Source organism: Grammomys surdaster, unplaced genomic scaffold (assembly GCF_004785775.1).
Source record: "Grammomys surdaster isolate TR1022 unplaced genomic scaffold, NIH_TR_1.0 437, whole genome shotgun sequence".
NCBI classification, from domain to species: domain Eukaryota; kingdom Metazoa; phylum Chordata; class Mammalia; order Rodentia; family Muridae; genus Grammomys; species Grammomys surdaster.
The window spans coordinates 85,663-103,413 of record NW_021604856.1 but is presented as its reverse complement, the minus strand read 5'-3'; the positions used below and the strand labels follow the sequence as shown (position 1 = coordinate 103,413).

At 45.7% G+C, this 17,751-nt stretch overlaps 2 protein-coding genes across 2 annotated transcripts in view; one reads left to right on the top strand and one right to left on the bottom strand.

Moving 5' to 3' along the window:
* Positions 1–3,448: 3,448 nt before the first annotated feature.
* Ciao2a (cytosolic iron-sulfur assembly component 2A) lies at positions 3,449–15,276 on the bottom strand. The gene is made up of 5 exons (XM_028781459.1): positions 14,916–15,276; positions 9,744–9,908; positions 8,902–8,951; positions 6,058–6,103; positions 3,449–4,071 (listed from the first exon to the last, which is right to left on the bottom strand). The coding sequence occupies exons 1-5, from the start codon at positions 15,037–15,039 to the stop codon at positions 3,974–3,976; spliced, it is 483 nt and encodes a 160-aa protein (XP_028637292.1). The 5' UTR covers positions 15,040–15,276; the 3' UTR covers positions 3,449–3,973.
* A 1,648-nt stretch (positions 15,277–16,924) lies between these two features.
* Positions 16,925–17,751, top strand: part of Snx1 (sorting nexin 1) — a 39,137-nt gene continuing 38,310 nt past the window's right edge. The window contains exon 1 of the mRNA XM_028781453.1: positions 16,925–17,204. Within this exon, the coding sequence (XP_028637286.1) occupies positions 17,046–17,204 (159 nt within the window). The 5' untranslated portion in view covers positions 16,925–17,045. The remainder of the gene's footprint in view (positions 17,205–17,751) is intronic.

Below are 17,751 nucleotides of genomic sequence, written 5' to 3'. Positions count from 1 at the left end.
CCTAGACTGTAGGGCATTTTCTTGATTGACGTGGGAGGGCCTAGCCCATTGTAGGTGGTGCCATGCTTGGGCTGATAGTCCTGGGTTCTTTTTTTTTTTTTTTTTTTAAAGTAGGCTGAGCAAGCCAGCAAGCAGTCCTCTCCACGGCCTCTGCATCAGCTCCTGCCTCCAGGCTCCAGCCCTGTTTGAGTTCCTGTCCTGACTTCCTCTGATGATGAACTGTGATGTGGAAAACGGAGCCAGACAAACCCTTTCCTGCCTAATTTGCTTTTTGGCCACGGTGTTTCATCACAGCAGCAGAAACCCTGACTAAGCCAGCATCTGTGGTTGTTTGAACAACAACGGACCCCAGAGGCTCCTGTTTGAATGCTTGGTTACAGTTAGTGGAACTGTTTGAGACTGATGAGGAGGTGTGGCCTTGTTGAAAGAGGTGTGTCATTCTGCCTGGGGATCAGGGTGTCAGCTTAGCCCCATGCCTGCCGGCCTTCCGTCAAGCTCCTTGTCATGAGGATAATGGACTAACCCCCTGAAGCTGTAAGCAAGCCCCCATTTAAGTGTTGAGTTTCATGAGCATGGCCTTGGTCATAGTATCTCTTCCCAGCAATATAACACTGACTAAGACTGGGTATTTTACACATCTGGAGGGCTGGTCTTAAAGTCTGGATCCTCCTGTGTCTGTTTCTCAAGTACATATGGCTGTACCTCTGGCATCTTTCCCAGTGAAGGGATTGAACCCAAGCCCTGTGTTTCTGAGACAAGCGCTCTACCATAGACCTAGACTCTCAGCTGCCCTAAAATGTTTCAAAGAAATTCCTCTGCCAGAGATACATGGGAGAGTCTGAGGTAATGCTCATTGGGGAAATAGCAGGGCCAACAAATCTGTCTGTCCAACAAGTCTGTCTGTCCAGACTTCTTGGATTCTCTGCAGTGGTCTTCCTTTCAGGGAGTGGGATAGGACTCCCTGAAGCAAGGATCTTAGTGTCTGATGAGGTACAGCAGAGTTTCTTTATGCTCAGTTCTTAAACAGAAAAAGGGGGCTATTTCAGGACCTGTCTGGAGAAGAAAAATTCTGGATTCTATGACTTCAGGGGAGAGAGGGATAGAGGCACAGGACACAGGAGGGCAGAGAAACCTTGCCTTTAAGGTGTTATCTTAATTACTTTGGGAGCTAAGAAATAGTCTCACTCCTTAGCCCAGGTTGGCCTTGAACTCAGGGCAATCCCCTTGCCTTAGTCTCCAGGGTACCGGGATTATATACAGGAGGCATCATGTCTGACCTTGGTTTCCCTGGCTTACAGTACTCAGCCAAAAAACATTTTGAGTATTGTTTCCTGTGCCCCAACATCACAAGTTCCAAAGACCTTCTCAGAGAATGGTTGTCCTATCTTCTAGAACTTTCTCAACCTTCCTAATACTGGCAACACTTTAATACAGCTCCTCATGCTGTGGTGATCCCCCCCACACACAAAATTATTTTATTGCTACTTCATAAATGTAATTTTGCTACTGTTAGGAATCATAATGTCAATATCTCATATGCAGGAGATCTGATAAAAGACTCCTGTGAAAGGGTCATTTGACCTTCAAGGGGATCACGAGCCACAGATTGAGAACCGATGTTCTAGAAGTAAGCACTAGTCAAATGGCACATGCACACACCCATGTACATTAGGCTGGAGAGCACAGGGCAGGGCAGAGATCCGTAGGCACCAGGCAGCACATGTCCAGACCCTCTCTGCTCAGGCTTCCTGGGCCCTGCTGAAGGCCTGTTGGCCAGTGTCAATTAGGACACCACAGGAAGAATCATGAAGAATACTCAGGCACTGCTTTGCCTTTAGAGTAGTTAGACATGAGGCCAGAGCGACAGGTCAGTGGCTAAGGGCATTTTTTGCTCTTGCAGGACCCAGGGTTTGATTCCCAGAACCCACATGGCAGCTGACAACCATCTATAATTCCAATTTCAGGGAACTGGATGCCCTTTTTCTGGTCCCCCACAGGTACTATGCATACAAGTGGTGCACAGACATATGTGCAAGCAAAACACAGATGCATTTAAAATTTTTTTAAATATATTTTTAAAAGTACTTCTAAATTTCCAAGGTCCCCAGGCTCTAGCCCTGTTCCATTTTGTCCCTTGGGCCTGCCGTAGCACTGATAGCCTCGAGTCTCTCTCATCCACAGACAGCACACCTCCAAACTGAGTTGACTTCTTAAAATTTTCCTCCACAGACTGCCAACTGTCACATCCCCGAACTTCTGCAAAAATGGGGTTGGCACCCAGCACTCTGTGACAAACTAACCCCTGCCCCGAAACTCTTAGTGAAATAAACAATAAACATTTAGTCTTTAGCATAGCCCTTCCCTTCTGGGTCAGAAACAGGACCGTTCTAGCTCAGGGTCTTTTATGAGACTCTTATCTACCTAACACAGTGAACATGGGTGGAAGATGGCTACCACAGTGGTTCACGAAAATTAGTGTATGGTGATTGTAGGAGACCTTGGGGCCTCCTTTATCTGTGAAAATCTCCACAGGTATGCTTGAGTTTTCTCTGGCTGCAGTGGCCAGATTCTGGCAGAGACAGCAATCCAAAAGACCAAGACAGAAGCAGCAATACCTATTCTAATCCACATTCAGAAGCCACACTGTGTCCCTCTGCCATTTCTAATTGGGTCTGCCCACCAGCTCTGACTCAATATAGAAGAGACTGTTCAAGAGCACAAAGGGCAGGTAATGAGGACATGAGGGTCTGTGGCAAGCTGCCCACCACACCCTTTTACACCCAAATGAATACTTTTCTCCATATCAAGCTGAACCAAGTAAAAAGAGCAGAACATCTAGATTGATTCAGTAGAAACAAAACAAACAAAAACCTTTGCATAAGTACCTTACAGTACTTTTTAGGAGTTAGTTCGAACCCAGGTACTTGACCTTACAGAGCACAACACTTTCACTGTGTTGGGTCCTCAGCTCTTCTTTGGGAGACTTCTTTAAAACTGTGTTAATGTGAAGCTGGAGAGATGGTTGAGTGGATAAGAGCACCCATCTGCACTGCCCTTCCAGAGGACCTAGGTTGGATCCCAGCACCTACATGACAGCTAACAACTGTCTGTAATTCCAGTTCCAGGAGATTTGATCCCTTCTTCTGAACTCCACAGGCAAGCATGTGACGCACATATACACATGCAGGCGGCCAAACAATCACACACATAAAAAAATTATTTAAAACTGTGTGAGTCCTCTGACCCTCTCCACATGCGGTCCTCGGCTCTAAATGAATGGGTCCAGGGTTCTCCAAAAAAAAGGAAACCAGGGTCTCACCTTAAGAATTCCCTTTCATTTTCAGACTTCACTCTACATAATAATCAAAGAACACAGGTCTGGAGATACCTGTTAAAAGTTCACATTTACATTAGAATTTGTAATTCAGTAGAAACCTAAGGTAAGCCATTTAAGAATCATCTGTTATATTTATTTGAGAATGATTTAAATCAAATACATTTGGGCACAGTAGATATTTGACATGAAAAGCAGTTGTATCAGAATGGTCATCAGAAAAATAGTAACATTTTACACATAATAACTAGAAAATATTTTTTCTGTCTGATCACTTGAGTTAGAAATCCTGAGAATGTTACTCACTGAACAATTAGAATTTACCTCATAACTGCAATCTGCTCAGAAAGAATCCTTTTAAAAATTGCTCTGAAGGCCAGGCAGTGGTGGCATACACCTTTAATCCCAGCATTCAGAAGACAGAGCCAGTTGGATCTCTGAGTTCAAGGCCAGCCTGGTCAACAAAACACGTTCCAGGACAGCCAGGGCTACACAGAAAAACCTTGTCTCGAAAAAACAAAAAAACAAAAAAAGCTCTGAGGTACAAATCATCTATGTGGCCAACACGTATTCTCTACATTTACAAAGGATTTGAACAAGCAGCTCAATGCCTCTCGGCCACTGGGTTCTAGGATGGGGTCAGTCCGGCTCGAGGACGCACTGCTCCACGATTTCCCGAAGGTTGGGGTTCTCCATTGCAGCTGCCACTCGCTCTTTGTCATTTATCTGCTTGTTGACTGCAAAACACAGGGACACAAGTTAACCCAACTGTGTTGACGGAGATCAGACAGCATTTGTCCAGCTTGCTAAAGCAAAGCATTTAACTCCTTGAGAACTTACAGCTAACTACTCATCATACAGGTTTTTAAGATTTTTTTTCTCTTATGCACACACACATATGTATACTGCTCACAAGTGCATACAGAAGCCAGAATAGGGTCCTGGATCCCCTGGGGCTGAAGCTCTGAGTGACTGTGAGCTGCCTGATGTGGGTACTAGACACTGAACCCCAGTCCTCGGGAAGAGCACAAGTGCTTTTAACTAATCCATCCTAATGCGGTGACTAAGGTCCTGAAAGCAGTCTCCAGAGAAACACACTCTCCAGTGCTCCACTCTACAGACTGCGATTTTGATTTCTTTCTCGGCATCATCAATACACATATTTCTATACAGTTACATTCAGAGTGAAATTCAAAACTGCTGCTTTTCCCATTTTGCCCTGGTTTTTAAACTATAATGGTGTTTATGTAACAAAAGTTCTAGGTGTCTGGCCAGGCACGGTGGTGTCTGTTTTACCCCCTGCACTCAGGGGTCAAAGGCAGAAGGAACTCTGTGTGTTCTAGGCCAACCTGGTCTACATAGTAAGACCAAGTTTCATAAACTAATTAATTAAATTAATTCATTAATTCATTAATTAAAATGGACTGGGGACATAGCTCAGTGGTACAGCTCTTGCCTTAAACATTTGAAGCCCTGGGTTCAATCACTAGCACTATAAGAAGGAAATCAAATAAACAAAGTGAGGGCTGAAAAGGTGGCTCAGAAATTAAGAGCACTGGCTGCTTTTCCAGGAGACCTGGCTTTGATTCCCAAAACCTATATGGCAGCTAACAACTAGAACTCCAGTTCCAGGGAGTCTGATGTCCTCTCCTGACCTCTGAAGGCAGTGGAGGCATGAAAGTGATACACAGACATGCATGCAGGCAAAACACACACAACGAGTGAATAAATAGAGAGATAAAACTCTCAGCTTAGGGGGATTTGGAGCATTCATCCCCCAGGGAACTATAAAAACTAGTGATTCTCATCGTTCTCCAACAGTACCTAGCGGGCTTCTAGAACAGGCTGGCGGCTGCTCCTCTGGAACGGCCAGTGTCCTCTCTTGCTTCTCTCCTATTTCATCGTACTTTTAGGGCTCACCTGTCTTCCCTCTCACCTCACCCATCACCTCCCCGTTTTCTCCTACTCTGCTCTTCAATCTATTTAGTGATGCTAACATACAGGCACTTTTATTATTCACTTGAGACAGAGTCTCACTGTGTAGTCCTGACTAGCCTCGGAGTCACTCTGTAGACCTGGCTGGTCTCAGACTCAGATCTGCCGGCCTCTGCCCCCTGAGTGCCAAGACTGAAGGCGTGTGCCACCACCCCTGGCAGAAAGCAAGCACTTCCAATTTTCATCTCTTTACTTGTTTTCCATCGTTTGTACAAAATTCTGTTTTCCATGTACCATGTAACTAATTAGGAAACATTTTGTCTTTCGCTGTTTTCAAATCCCACTTCTACAATTTTCAAATGACCATTGGCTGTCTTCTCTCAAGTCACCCCCATTCCCAGCCTACCACATTAACTCAGACCACGCCCCCAGGCCCCCCACCCCACCCCACCTCACCCCCCAAGAGTCCCTAACACATGACTTGTCAGAGTCTCGGTTTCAACTTTCCACACAGCTAAGGGGCTGTCAGAGCAGAACCATGGCCCCGTAGCTCAGGGTCTCTAGAGCTGGACGTGTGGTCAGAATCAGTCAAAATTCACAGGCTCTAGTTTACAGGACCCAGTGAAAGATGACTTCCTTTAAATGCCTGGGCTTCCCCACCTGTGAAGGAAGAGGATAACTGTGGTGTCCCCTCTTTTTTGCAGGGTACCCCAGTATATCAGCTGGGGTAGTTAGTTGACAACCTAATACCTAAAACAAAAGTATTAGCTGCAGACATATTCACTTACTGTCTTCTTCTGTGGAGTGAGTTCCTTCAGAGATGTAGATTTCCAACTGGAAAGAAGTGGGACAGAAGCAAAAAACATCAGAGTCCAGAGGTGTGAAGGCAGACCCAGGATGGGGGAGGGGGGAGCCCAAACCATGCTGTTAATATCAGAGGCCAAACAGGATGGAACCAAAGCATTTCCACTAACTGACCTGCAGGGGGCGTGTTCCTGGATTTCTGTATGAGTACACACGGATCTCACGCAAACTTTGCCCCGCCCTCACCCTCTTCCCTCTCTCCCCCCACTCCCAGGGTACCGCATCAGCAACCTGGTGTACTTTCTCTTCTTCCTTGCTTCTACACACACAAACACACACGAAGTTACTGCTTTACAAAAATGAGGCAAATGTGTAGGTTTTTGCATGCATGTGCGTCCTCTTTTTCCTGTTATCTTCCTTAATTTATTCCCAAGTGTAATACGAGTAAAGCTGTCTTGTCTAGCCATGTTAGCCACATAAATTAGTCAGCCCCTAAGCACAAGAGCTTTTGATACAACCACAAAACTGCCACAAATCCTGTGGTTGAGGCAAGCCTGTGCAGAGGGCAGCCCAGAATCAACACAGAGATCAAAGGTTTTCTTTCTTTCTTTCTTTTTTTTTTTTTTTCGAGACAGGGTTTCTCTGTATAGCCCTGGCTGTCCTGGAACTCACTCTGTAGACCAGGCTGGCCTCGAACTCAGAAATCCGCCTGCCTCTGCCTCCCAAGTGCTGGGATTAAAGGCATGCGCCACCACCGCCTGGCCAAGATCAACGGTTTTCAAGAGGAAACCATTCACCCGATTAGAGCTAAGAGGGACCTTAGAGACCATCTAGTTCAGTCTCACTCTCTCTCTGTCTCTGTCTCTCTGTCTCTCTCAGTTTTTCAAGACAAAGTTTCTCTGTGTAACAGCTCTGGGCACCCTGGAACCTACTTTGTAGACCAGGCTAGCCTCAGACTCAGAGATCCAAATGCTGAGATCAAAGGTGTGCGCAGCACACTCCACTGAGTTCAGGATGATTCAGATGGCTCAGTGTGTGGAAGTGCTCGCCATACAAGCCTGATGACCTGAGTTCAATACGGAAACCCACAATGGACAGAGAGAACCGACTCCACACATGTGACAGGGCACACACCATTCTCACTCATACATACACACAGTTAAAAGACCACTATCCAGATTCCTCCAGTAACACAAAACTCCATGAAAAACAAATGCTTAACTTTGGTTAAAACTTACACATGATTCATTATTCTGAAATAGCTGTGGGCTGGGCATAATAGCAGAGACCTTTTAATCCCAGCACTTGGGAGGTGCAACAGGTGTCTCTCTGTGAGTTCGAGGCTAGCCTGGTCTACATAGTGAGTTCTAGGACAGCTAGAGCTGCATAGTGAGACCCTGTCTCAGGAGGAAAAAAAAGAGGCCAACAAACAGAGATGAAGAGTCAAGCAATTACTCCCCTGTTCCTATGTGAATTATTAATATACCTCAGTATAACCAGACAGAGACAACTGTCATGAGTGATGGGACAATCGAAAACCACAGCCTCTTAATGCTATGTAATGAAGACATTTATTCTGTTTTCTTACCAAAACTGAATAACAACCTAATCATGAAACATCTGAAAGCCCAACTTGGGAGAGAATCTATACAATGTCTACACTCTTCACAAGTGTCAAGATCTCAGTGTGCTGATGGATGCTTCTAATGGCAGCACTTGGAAAGCTAAGGCAGGAGAATAGCCTTGAACTCAAGGCCAGCCTGGGCTACATAATGAGATCCTGTCTCAACAATAACAAATCAATATCCTGAAAGACAAGAGCATGGAACTACTCCTGCCTAAATGAAGTCTAGACAACTAATGAGAACCTGTGCTGGGGGTGGGGCGGTAACCGAGGGAACACTACCATAAAGGATATTATTGTCAACTGGGGGAACAATTATATATACTTAAGATTTATTGTATGTGTATAAATGTTTTACCTGCATGTATGTGTATGTACCATGTGTCAATGGAAGTCAAAAGAATGGAAGAATTGAACTCAGGTCCTCTGCAAGAGCAACCAGTGCTCTTAACCACTGAGCCATCTCCTCAGTCCCCAAAACAGTATTTTTAACAAAAAGTGGGAACAACTCACATGTCTAAAAACTGGTAAGAAAGTAAAATTAAACAAGGTCTCTCCATTTAATTAGAATATTATATGACACTACATAGAATATTATATGACACTACACACACTTTAAAACATCAACACTAAAAACATACTAAGTCAAAGAATCCACAGGCTGTCTAATTTCATTAAAATGAAATATCCCAAGGCAAACCACGGAGACAGGAAATAGATGGCTGTTCTGTACGAGAAGAGGATGCAGTAAGCGTAGAAAGAAACTGGTCAGTGGAAACTGGCCTCCTTCCTTCTCTTTCTCTTCCTTCCTTTCCTTCCCCTCCCTCTTTCTCTCTTTCTCTCTCACTTTCTTTCCTTCCTTCCTTTCTTCCATTTTTGATACAGGATCTGGCTCTGTAGCCCAGGCTAGCATCCTCTCTTAACCTCCCAAGTGGAGGCATTACTCAGGTACTACCACACTTGACTGGATACGGGATTGTAGTTGCAGGAGGCAAATGTTCTAATAGTGATTCAGAGATGACTGCAGAACCCTGTAGAAGTTACCAGAGACTACTCAGCTGTCCACTTCCGGTGGCTTATATAATGTGTGAATTACATCTTAACAGGTGTCTCACAAGACAAAAGAGTAGGGACACAGCACAGTGACAGGTACTGGCCAAGCTCATGTGAGGCTCTGGGTTTCAGACAGTAGCACGCTTCTTACCTTGTGTTTAAACGGCAGACACCGCTGGAGCTTTACTCTTAAGCACAGTCCTAGGATAGGAGGAAAACAATCTTCACTCTCTTTGTAACCCTTCTTACTGGCTCTAGAAAAACCATAAAGCTCAAACTGCACCCATATATATGAGAGCTAGAAAACAGCCCAGCTCATCCCAGTATAGGTCTCCTGTGAGCTCGGTACCATGAGGAAATTTAAAATAGAGTTGCATGGCTTCCCAAGTAAACCCGGGGAGCTGGGTCCATTCTGTACATGGTGAACCAAGGTCAGCACAGCAGAACAGAGCTGGCACTGACCGGAACAAAGAGCACCACAGAGGCCAGGCCTTTTCTGCTGGGCCACCTGGCACTCAAGCATAATGGATGAACCCATTAGGCTTTAGGACAAGCCACTGGTAGAAGACAGGCATGGTTGTGCACACCTTTAATCATAGCACTTGGGAGGCAGAGGCAGGCAGATCTCTATGAGTTTGAGGCCAGCTTGGTCTAGGACAGCCAGAGCTACAAAAAGAAATTCTGTTTTGAACTCTACCCCCTAAAATAAGCCACTGGTAGGCCAAGACAATGCAAAAATTTAGACAGGATATTTAAAGGAAATATAAAACCATTTATTTAACTGCCATTGAGATGACTTAGCAGATCTCTGTGGGCACTGCATACACATGGTGACCAGACATACATGCAGATAAAATACCCATATACACACAAAACATTAAAAATTTCAAAAAGCATTCATAGGGACACACACTTACCAATAAAAAATAGAATTCACATGCACCTACATACACACACATGCACACTCACTTACATACACACACAAACCCTTACCAATAAGAGTTGCCAAAGAACAATGAGGTACTGTTGGTGTGAACTTGATAATAACCAAATAGTCATCTTCATTTATTTCTTGAACTTCCACACAACTCTCTGTCACCACTTCCAGTTCTTCTAAAGTATTGGGCTTTTCTGGGTCCCGGATAGTTCGAATCAAATCTAGAGGCACCAGGGACAAGGTATTAAATTAAAATATGAATATTCTAAGCGAGGACAATGATTCTCATCTCAACTGAAGCACGGGCTATTTTCAAAGATATATTTTGATCTTATGTGTATGCTTTGCCTCCATGTATGTCTGTGTATCATGTGCCTGTAGTACTCACAGAAGCCAGACGAGGGCCTCAAGATCCCCTGGAACGATAGCTGTGAGTGGCTGTGAGCTTAGGAACTGAACACAGGTCCTCGGCAAGAACAGCCAGTGCTGAGCCTTCTCTTCAGGCTGACCGCCACGCACTAACTTTCCTTTAATCAAATATTTCAGCAACTCCCAAGTATCCAACAGCAATGTCTACTAACAGTTATTTTTAAGACTACAGTTTCCTCAGATCATTACTAGACTGTATGCAATTCAATTCTAAACCACGGGAACTCTGAACGGGGAGAATGTGGCGGGAGCTCCAGAGGAGTGAGTCTTGGTTGGAGAGAAGGTGGGATGAAGCCTTTGAAAATGAACAGCCTGTCAACACATCATATTTAGACTGAAGGAAAGAACCACCAGGCGCTTCCCTGGCCTGTTTCCAGCAAAGGAAAGAGCAGAATAGAAGGGTGGAGCCCAACCACTAGGGTCTTTCACAACTAGCCACAGGCAACAGGGATTCCTCAGGAGACTGAGAACAAGGAAGTGGGAAGGACAGGCAGTGCTGTACGGTCAACTGCTAATTTACTCACACTAATTGCAAGACTCAGAACCAAAGAGAAGAGCTAGAGACAGCCACTTAAAAGGTCAGTTTAGAATCAGCACCTGAAGCCGGGCGATGGTGGCATACGCCTTTAATCCCAGCACTTGGGAGGCAGAGACAGGCGGATTTCTGAGTTCGAGGCCAGCCTGGTCTACCGAGTGAGTTCCAGGACAGCCAGGGCTACACAGAGAAACCCTGTCTCAAAAAACAAAAAACAAAAACAAAAAAAATCAGCACCTGACAACAGGGCAGAGACCAGACAAGCAACTAAGTCATTTCACAGGAACTAACATGTGACAGCTCTGCATCTCTGCATCTGAAGAAAAGGAAGACGACCCAGATTTTAAGCTCAAGTATTTGGGAGAACAGTATTAAGACAAAAAAAAAAAAAAAAAAAAAGGGTCATAGGCTGGGGGAAGACACAGTGCTTTAGCCAAGCTTGAAGATCTGAGTTCCATCTCCCAGACCCACATGGTGGAAAGACTCATAGAAAACTAGCCCAACTGCATATGTAGTGACTTTGGAGGTGCTTCAGACAATGGAATGTAGTAAGGTTGAAGTGTTGTATAGTGCTAAGTGCACACCAAGGCTGGACTGGTAGCTGAACTCATAGAATCCATCAAGAAGCACTTGGCTGCATACTGCAGTTACCATGAATGCCTTGGGGAAAAAAAAAATCAGGGCCCCACCCTAGGCATTCTGACTTAACTGATTTAAAGCATGGCCTGAACAGCTAGAGTTCTTAAAATTCCTCAGATTATTTTCTTAAAACTTTGTTGTTGTTGTCTTTATGTTTAAGAACGTTTTGTCTACATGTGCATGTGTGAATCGAACCCTGGACCTCTGCAAAAGCAGCAAATGTTCTTAACTGTTGAGCTATCTCTCCAGCACTCTGTTATTCTTATATGCAGCCTAGTTTGAGACTCCTTGGTACGGAGGGAAGGAAATCCACAAAAAGACCCTTGAAAAGTTGGCTGTGGTGGCACATGCCTATAATCCTGGCACTTGGGAGGCTGAAGGATGAAAATCTTGACTTCTAGGCCATCCTAGGCTACACACTTGAGACCCTATCTCAAAAAGAAAAGGACCAAAAATGGGAAAGAAGACTAGAGAAGTGTTTAACCATAGCAAAGGGTATAGGAAGAACACAAGTGGGAGAATTTGAACTCAAGGCTATCCTGGGCTACACAGTACGACTCTCAAAAAGAAAAAAAGGGCCAGCATGAAAAGAAAAGCAAAGAGAATCAGAAAAGGAAACCCAAAGGTGGACAACATTAAACACTACAGGACCGCTCAGGCTAAAGGGGTCTTGGATTTGCTATTCAACAAGTCACTCATAGGAAAGCAGTTTGGTAGAGAAATGAGATGCAAAGGGAGGAGCCAACAGATAGAGCATCGTCCTGAAGGCCTTGGCAGAAAGGGGAGGGGGCCAACAGATCAGAGCATGCATCCTAAAGGCCTTGGGGGGGGCGGTGGCAGAGGTTTTAGACAGAAGCTAGAATCTTGACAAAGATTAGGGACATCTGAGTACGGTTTTGAGTTCAAATGGAAGGCTGATAGAAGGGAGACTGACACTGTGAAGGGAGACGGGCAAACAAGCAGAAGAGAAGGGGATTAAGAAGGCAGCGGCAAGAACACGAGGTCATCCTGCCTCGAGCCTCTGGAAAAAATAAAACAGAAGAAAAAGGAGAGTGATAAGCGGAGGGCAGGGGAGAGAAGCAGGTCTCAGGTGAGTGGGCCTGGTGTTCTCAGGAGCCTGGGGTCTGTTCTATTACACAGACCTTGCCCAGTGACCTCAAAAGCAGCCAAGGAAATAAACCCATCAAACTTTCCTTCCCTAGTCTATCTTCTGGCCTTACCGATAAAAATAGGAAATTTGAAAATACAGACAGGAAAGAGGATAAAATTCCCCTTCACTTAGCAGGTTATTATGGGACTTGGGGAAGCAGGGTTTCTCCTCTTCTATCCTAGGCTTCTTCTTCTAAACTTAATTTATAAAAGCTGTATCTTGATCTTTGAACACCACTAAATCCTGAAACGAAACCTTACCCCTTATTGAACACCTCTAGCTTTCTAGTGATTTGAGAAGTTTGATTTCTTTAAAAAGATATCAAGCTTGTCCTCGCATTACTCTTCTAACCCCCCCTCACCCCCAACTCAAAAGTTTTGTTGCTCTGTACTAACATGAAGGTCTGCTCTTCCAGAGGACTTGAACTCGGGTCTCAGCACCCACCCACAACTGGCGGCACCCAACCTCCTGTTACTCCAGCTCCAGGGAGATCCAACACTTCTGGCCTCCAAGGACACATACAAGCTTAAAAAAACAATTGTTTTTTAATATTTTAAAAAAATGATTCTTCTATTTATATTTAAAAGTTTCGATGGGTGGTGGTGTTTCTGAGATGCCTCAGTGGGTAGAGGGGCCTGCCACTAAATAAGCCTAACCTCCTAGGTTTCCATCCCCAGGGCCCACTTGCTGGAAGGAGAAACCTAACTTCAGCAAGTTGTCCTCTGACCTCCGTATCTGCACTGTGATTTGCACATGTATGTGCAAACACGCACAAAGTAACTGAACGAAATAAAAGTCATTTAAAACTTCCCTATTTGAGCTGGGTGGTGGTGGTGCACGCCTTTAATCCCAGCACTTGGGAGGCAGAGGCAGGCGGATTTCTGAGTTCGAGGCCAGCCTGGTCTACAGAGTGAGTTCCAGGACAGCCAGGACTACACAGAGAAACCCTGTCTTGAAAAACAAACAAACAAACAAACAAACAAAAAACAACTTCCCTATTCAATTCCAGGCTACTACGAAAAGAAACAGCCAACCACACAACCACCTGCAGTCACTATCTGCCTCCTCCTGGGCAGCTAATTCTCTGCCTTCTCACCTCCATATTTTACTCTAGTTTCTTCAGCTTATGCTACCTCTGACATATCCAGGTCCAAATTACTCTTAAAGGCCTAACTCAAGTAACTGTCTAACATCGTCACAGATGTTTCCAGTCAGTTTATCTTTCCTCTGAGTGTCCAATCTCCTACTTAAGCTCATGACCTTCGACCTCATGACCTCTGACCGCATTTTTGTCTTTTTTTGCATACGTAGCTGTCATTCAATACAAATTTGAGGACTAGAATCCTCTCTCTTGCAGAGTTGTATCTCCAGTGCCCGGAAGTTTCCAGACACTATACTCAGAGGTGATGGTGGGACAGGAATGTTTTGTGGAGATAGCATACTACTAATTATCTTCTGCCTGGGGTTAAGCCAGAATAGCCTCTCAACCAAGAGATAAGGAAACCTGATTAACTCCCCAGACCAGTCCATCTTTGGAGTCATTCTTCCAGGCCTAAAATCCTTACCTAAATTGTATCTGTACGGCCATCTCTCTTAGTGCTACACCTAGGTCTTTTCATTTTCAAAAACCAGGGCTAGTGGTGGAGCACACCGCTGTATGCTTTTGTATGAGACTCTGCATTTTCTCCCCAACCCAGATAAATAACACTACAAATGGTCAATGGAGGGAAGAGAGGAGCTAGAGAGGTAGGGTAAAGAGTGGAGGAAGAAAGAAGAGGATGGAGGGAGGAGGAGAAAGGGGGAAGGGGAGGAGAGGGAGAGGGAGTTAGGGAACAGGCATTACATTTGCAATCACAAGTTTGGTTTTTCTCTGTTCCTTACTAACAATGTGACCTCTGGACTCTTGTTAAACCACCACCTCCCGATCTGTACAATGAAAACAGTCCTCAGAGTGTAGAGTCTCTGAGAGAATGCACGCACACACTTAACCGTGTAAGAAAATTGTAAATTTAAAGCCTTGCGCTGATATGCCTATCCCTACCTCTTCTTATTGATTCTGTCACAGAAGAGAGTGGCTGTGACCTTGGGCCAGTCCCCAACTCGGCCATTACCAAACAGTGGCCTCAGTTATGGCGGGAGGAACGCGTGTCCAGAATCTAAAGAAGGAAAGACTCTCGAGTAGTGAAATCTTAGGCATGCTTTGCTCCCTGACCACTGTAGGCTCATTCTGCCCACACCTCTTAACATAGTCCCTAGAGCAGTAGGCAGTCCAGGGACGAAGCGTTCATGAGTTCCAGCCTCAATTTCGCTCTAGGTTTAGGAATAGCCACTGCCACTGCTGTGTGACTTAGGACCCGGAAGAACACGCTTCCCTCTAGGTCTGGCAAAAACCCCAAGTGTCTACTCCAGCCCAAAGGTGAGGCTTTCCTCCACCCCCTCTCCAAAAAACGTCAAATAGTGCTCTGGGTAAATTACCATAAACTTCTAGCGCTTTCTCTTCCATGATCCGGGGCTGCCAGGCAGCTCCGTGCTCAGAAAAGCCTGAGAGCCATAGGACCCTGCTCAGCGTCCAGGAGAGCAGCCCAGACACTCGCTCCATCCTCACGTTCCGCCATCCCTGGCGACTGTCCCAACCGAGCCACCGTCTTTCCGTAGCCGACCTCAGGAGATAACTTCCTGGTCTTCAAATAAACGAAGACATGTGTAAAGGTTTAGGGGAGCAGAGAATAGGCGGGACTCAAAACAGTAACGCAAAGGACCTAGGGAAATTAACTGTAAAGACTACATGTCCCAAGATGCTTTGCTCGATTTAGCGGGCATAGAAAAATTCCTTACGACCCGTTAGGCGCATTGCATGCTGGGATGGCTAAGGGGGCGGTAGCCCAGCGGCGGCGAAATGCATCTGGGGCTTGTAGTCTCAGCCAGAAGAGCATGTAACGGACTGTTACGCGTCACCATTCCGTTCCTAGGAAAAACTAAAGATGAATCCTAAAGAGGTAGGGGAAAGGAGATCAAGGTTACTACTATTGGAAGATATTCTAGAACGGAGACTCTTCACAGTTATTTCTCAAAGGAAGCCACTTTCAAACAAATTTGTCTTACTTTCTGATCAGGCCGGAAGTGGATTTCCTTTGCGGTGAAAGGGGTTATTTGGGGAGACTAATGTTGACAGGCATGCCCACAGATAGGGAAGACTTGGTTTTCTTGTCTCCTAGAGACTTAGTCCAGCTCAACTTCTCTCTCCATAGGAAGTATTTCTACCAACCACCACCCAAATTACAGCGAGAGAACTTTCTCTGTGTTCTCTATGCGTAATGATAATAGAGATAGATGACCATCCTAAAAAAGCATTTCTTAAGCTTTCTTGTGTTCATGGCTGTGATGAGTGCCAGTTACAGAGTTGATTGTGTTTCCACCTCAAATATTTACCAGAAACTTAATTTGCCATACACATTGTGTATGCAGAAATAAAAGTTACAAACTAAGACACTCTCCTGGCCTTCAAGCAGTTTACAGTCTGTAAAGGAATCCACCCCTGATGTTGAATTTGCAATTGCAAACAGCCAACTTTGCTAGGCCTGGTGGCTCGTGCCTGTAATTCCAGCACTTGGGAGGCCGAGAGAAAAGCATTACCAGGAGTTTGCACACAGAATTTCAAGCCTGCCTAAGTGAGACCTTGTTTCAACCAGAAAAGCAAACCACCCTCCCTCTGTTGGAGTTAGTGACAGGTTTCATCTCCTTGAAAAGAAAGGATCATCTTGCAGAATTAACCCATGATAACATAACCTACGTTATCTTTAAACTCTAGTTGACTTCAGCCCTCTAACCTATGATTAAGCCCCAGGACATTTTGATCCAATCCCAACAATATCCCTGCCATTTCACTTCATAGTATAACCCCAAATTCTTAACAACCGAAGTTAATACACTGAGATCTCCCCTTAATGTGAAGCCTGGCTTCTCCCAAAAGAATCGATAACTTCTTTTATTGTTGCACACTGTTAACACTGAGCGTGTTTAAATTGTTGACTTAACAAGACTGCCTCATTAAACTGTAAGCATTCATTAAACTGTGAGCCAGGAGCTTTTGTACTTGTATTTGAAACGCACAGTAAGGTGCCAAGCTCACAGTGAATGCTCTGTATATATTGAATGAATTAATGTTGTCCAAAAACCAAGTGGCGAAACTTCCTGCAGTCTTTTCAGCCCTCAATCAAAAATATTAAATCTCTCTGAGAGCACTGTGCTTGGCATGAGCAGGTGGCACGCAGAGGTTTTCAAACATTGTTAGTCACAGACTTTATTCAAACAAAATCTTAGAAGCGTGACAGATAGAGCCATGCAGGGCACAAAGACCCAGAGGAACTGGGCAGCCTCTAGCCCCTCCCTCTGCCTAGTTGGCCCGCCCCAGTGCAGCCTCGCGGTTCCGGGCTTGGATTGGCTGAGCAGAAGTCCAGGCCCCGCCCCGAGTGCCTCCCCCAGGCTCCGCCCCGACGGTCCCTCCGGGTCCGTAACGGCCCTCGCGCACCTCGCACAGCTGGAGCGCTCTGCTCGCGGCACTGTCTATAAAGTTGTTGTTGCTGCTTCCGCCACGGGTGGAGGAAGATGGCGTCGGGAGGCGGTGGCTGTAGCGCTTCGGAGCGACTCCCTCCGCCCTTCCCTGGCATGGATCCGGAGTCCGAAGGGGCTGCCGGGGGGTCAGAACCCGAGGCTGGGGACAGCGACACCGAGGGGGAGGATATTTTCACTGCCGCCGCCGCAGCCGTGAGTTCCCACCCTTGGGGCAGCAGACAGGAAAGAACCCCCCAAAAGAGAACCCTTATCAAGGGTTCCAGGGCTTTGAGAATAGTGGGCCTGGTGGGAAGTCTTCGCTCGGTGTCAGCACTCAGGACTCCAGGGCTCTGAGTAGGAAACGAGCCCTAGAACCTGGCTGTCCAAACCGGGGCGGGAAGAGATGAGGAGGGGTGTGGTGGCTTCACCACGGATCCTTAATAGCCAAGAGCAACCTAGGCCGTCCCCTGGCCCTGAGGTGTGGTTACCCCAGGGATTCAGCGGGCAGTTCTGCTGGTTGTGTCGGGGCAGACTGACTTAACATAACAAATAAGAAAATGAGGTGCAGACCATCAGTTCCCTTCCCTTACTGCACCGAAAGTGGAAACGTGATCCGGGGAAGGACCATGACCCGCCCACTGATCCTCCTGTTATACCCTGCACTTCCTGGTCATTACCAAAAGCCCATTTCTGGATCCTAGTTTATGAAAGTTAGGTTGTGACTCCTTTGATCTCTTGAAGAATCGGGCCAAATGCTGGT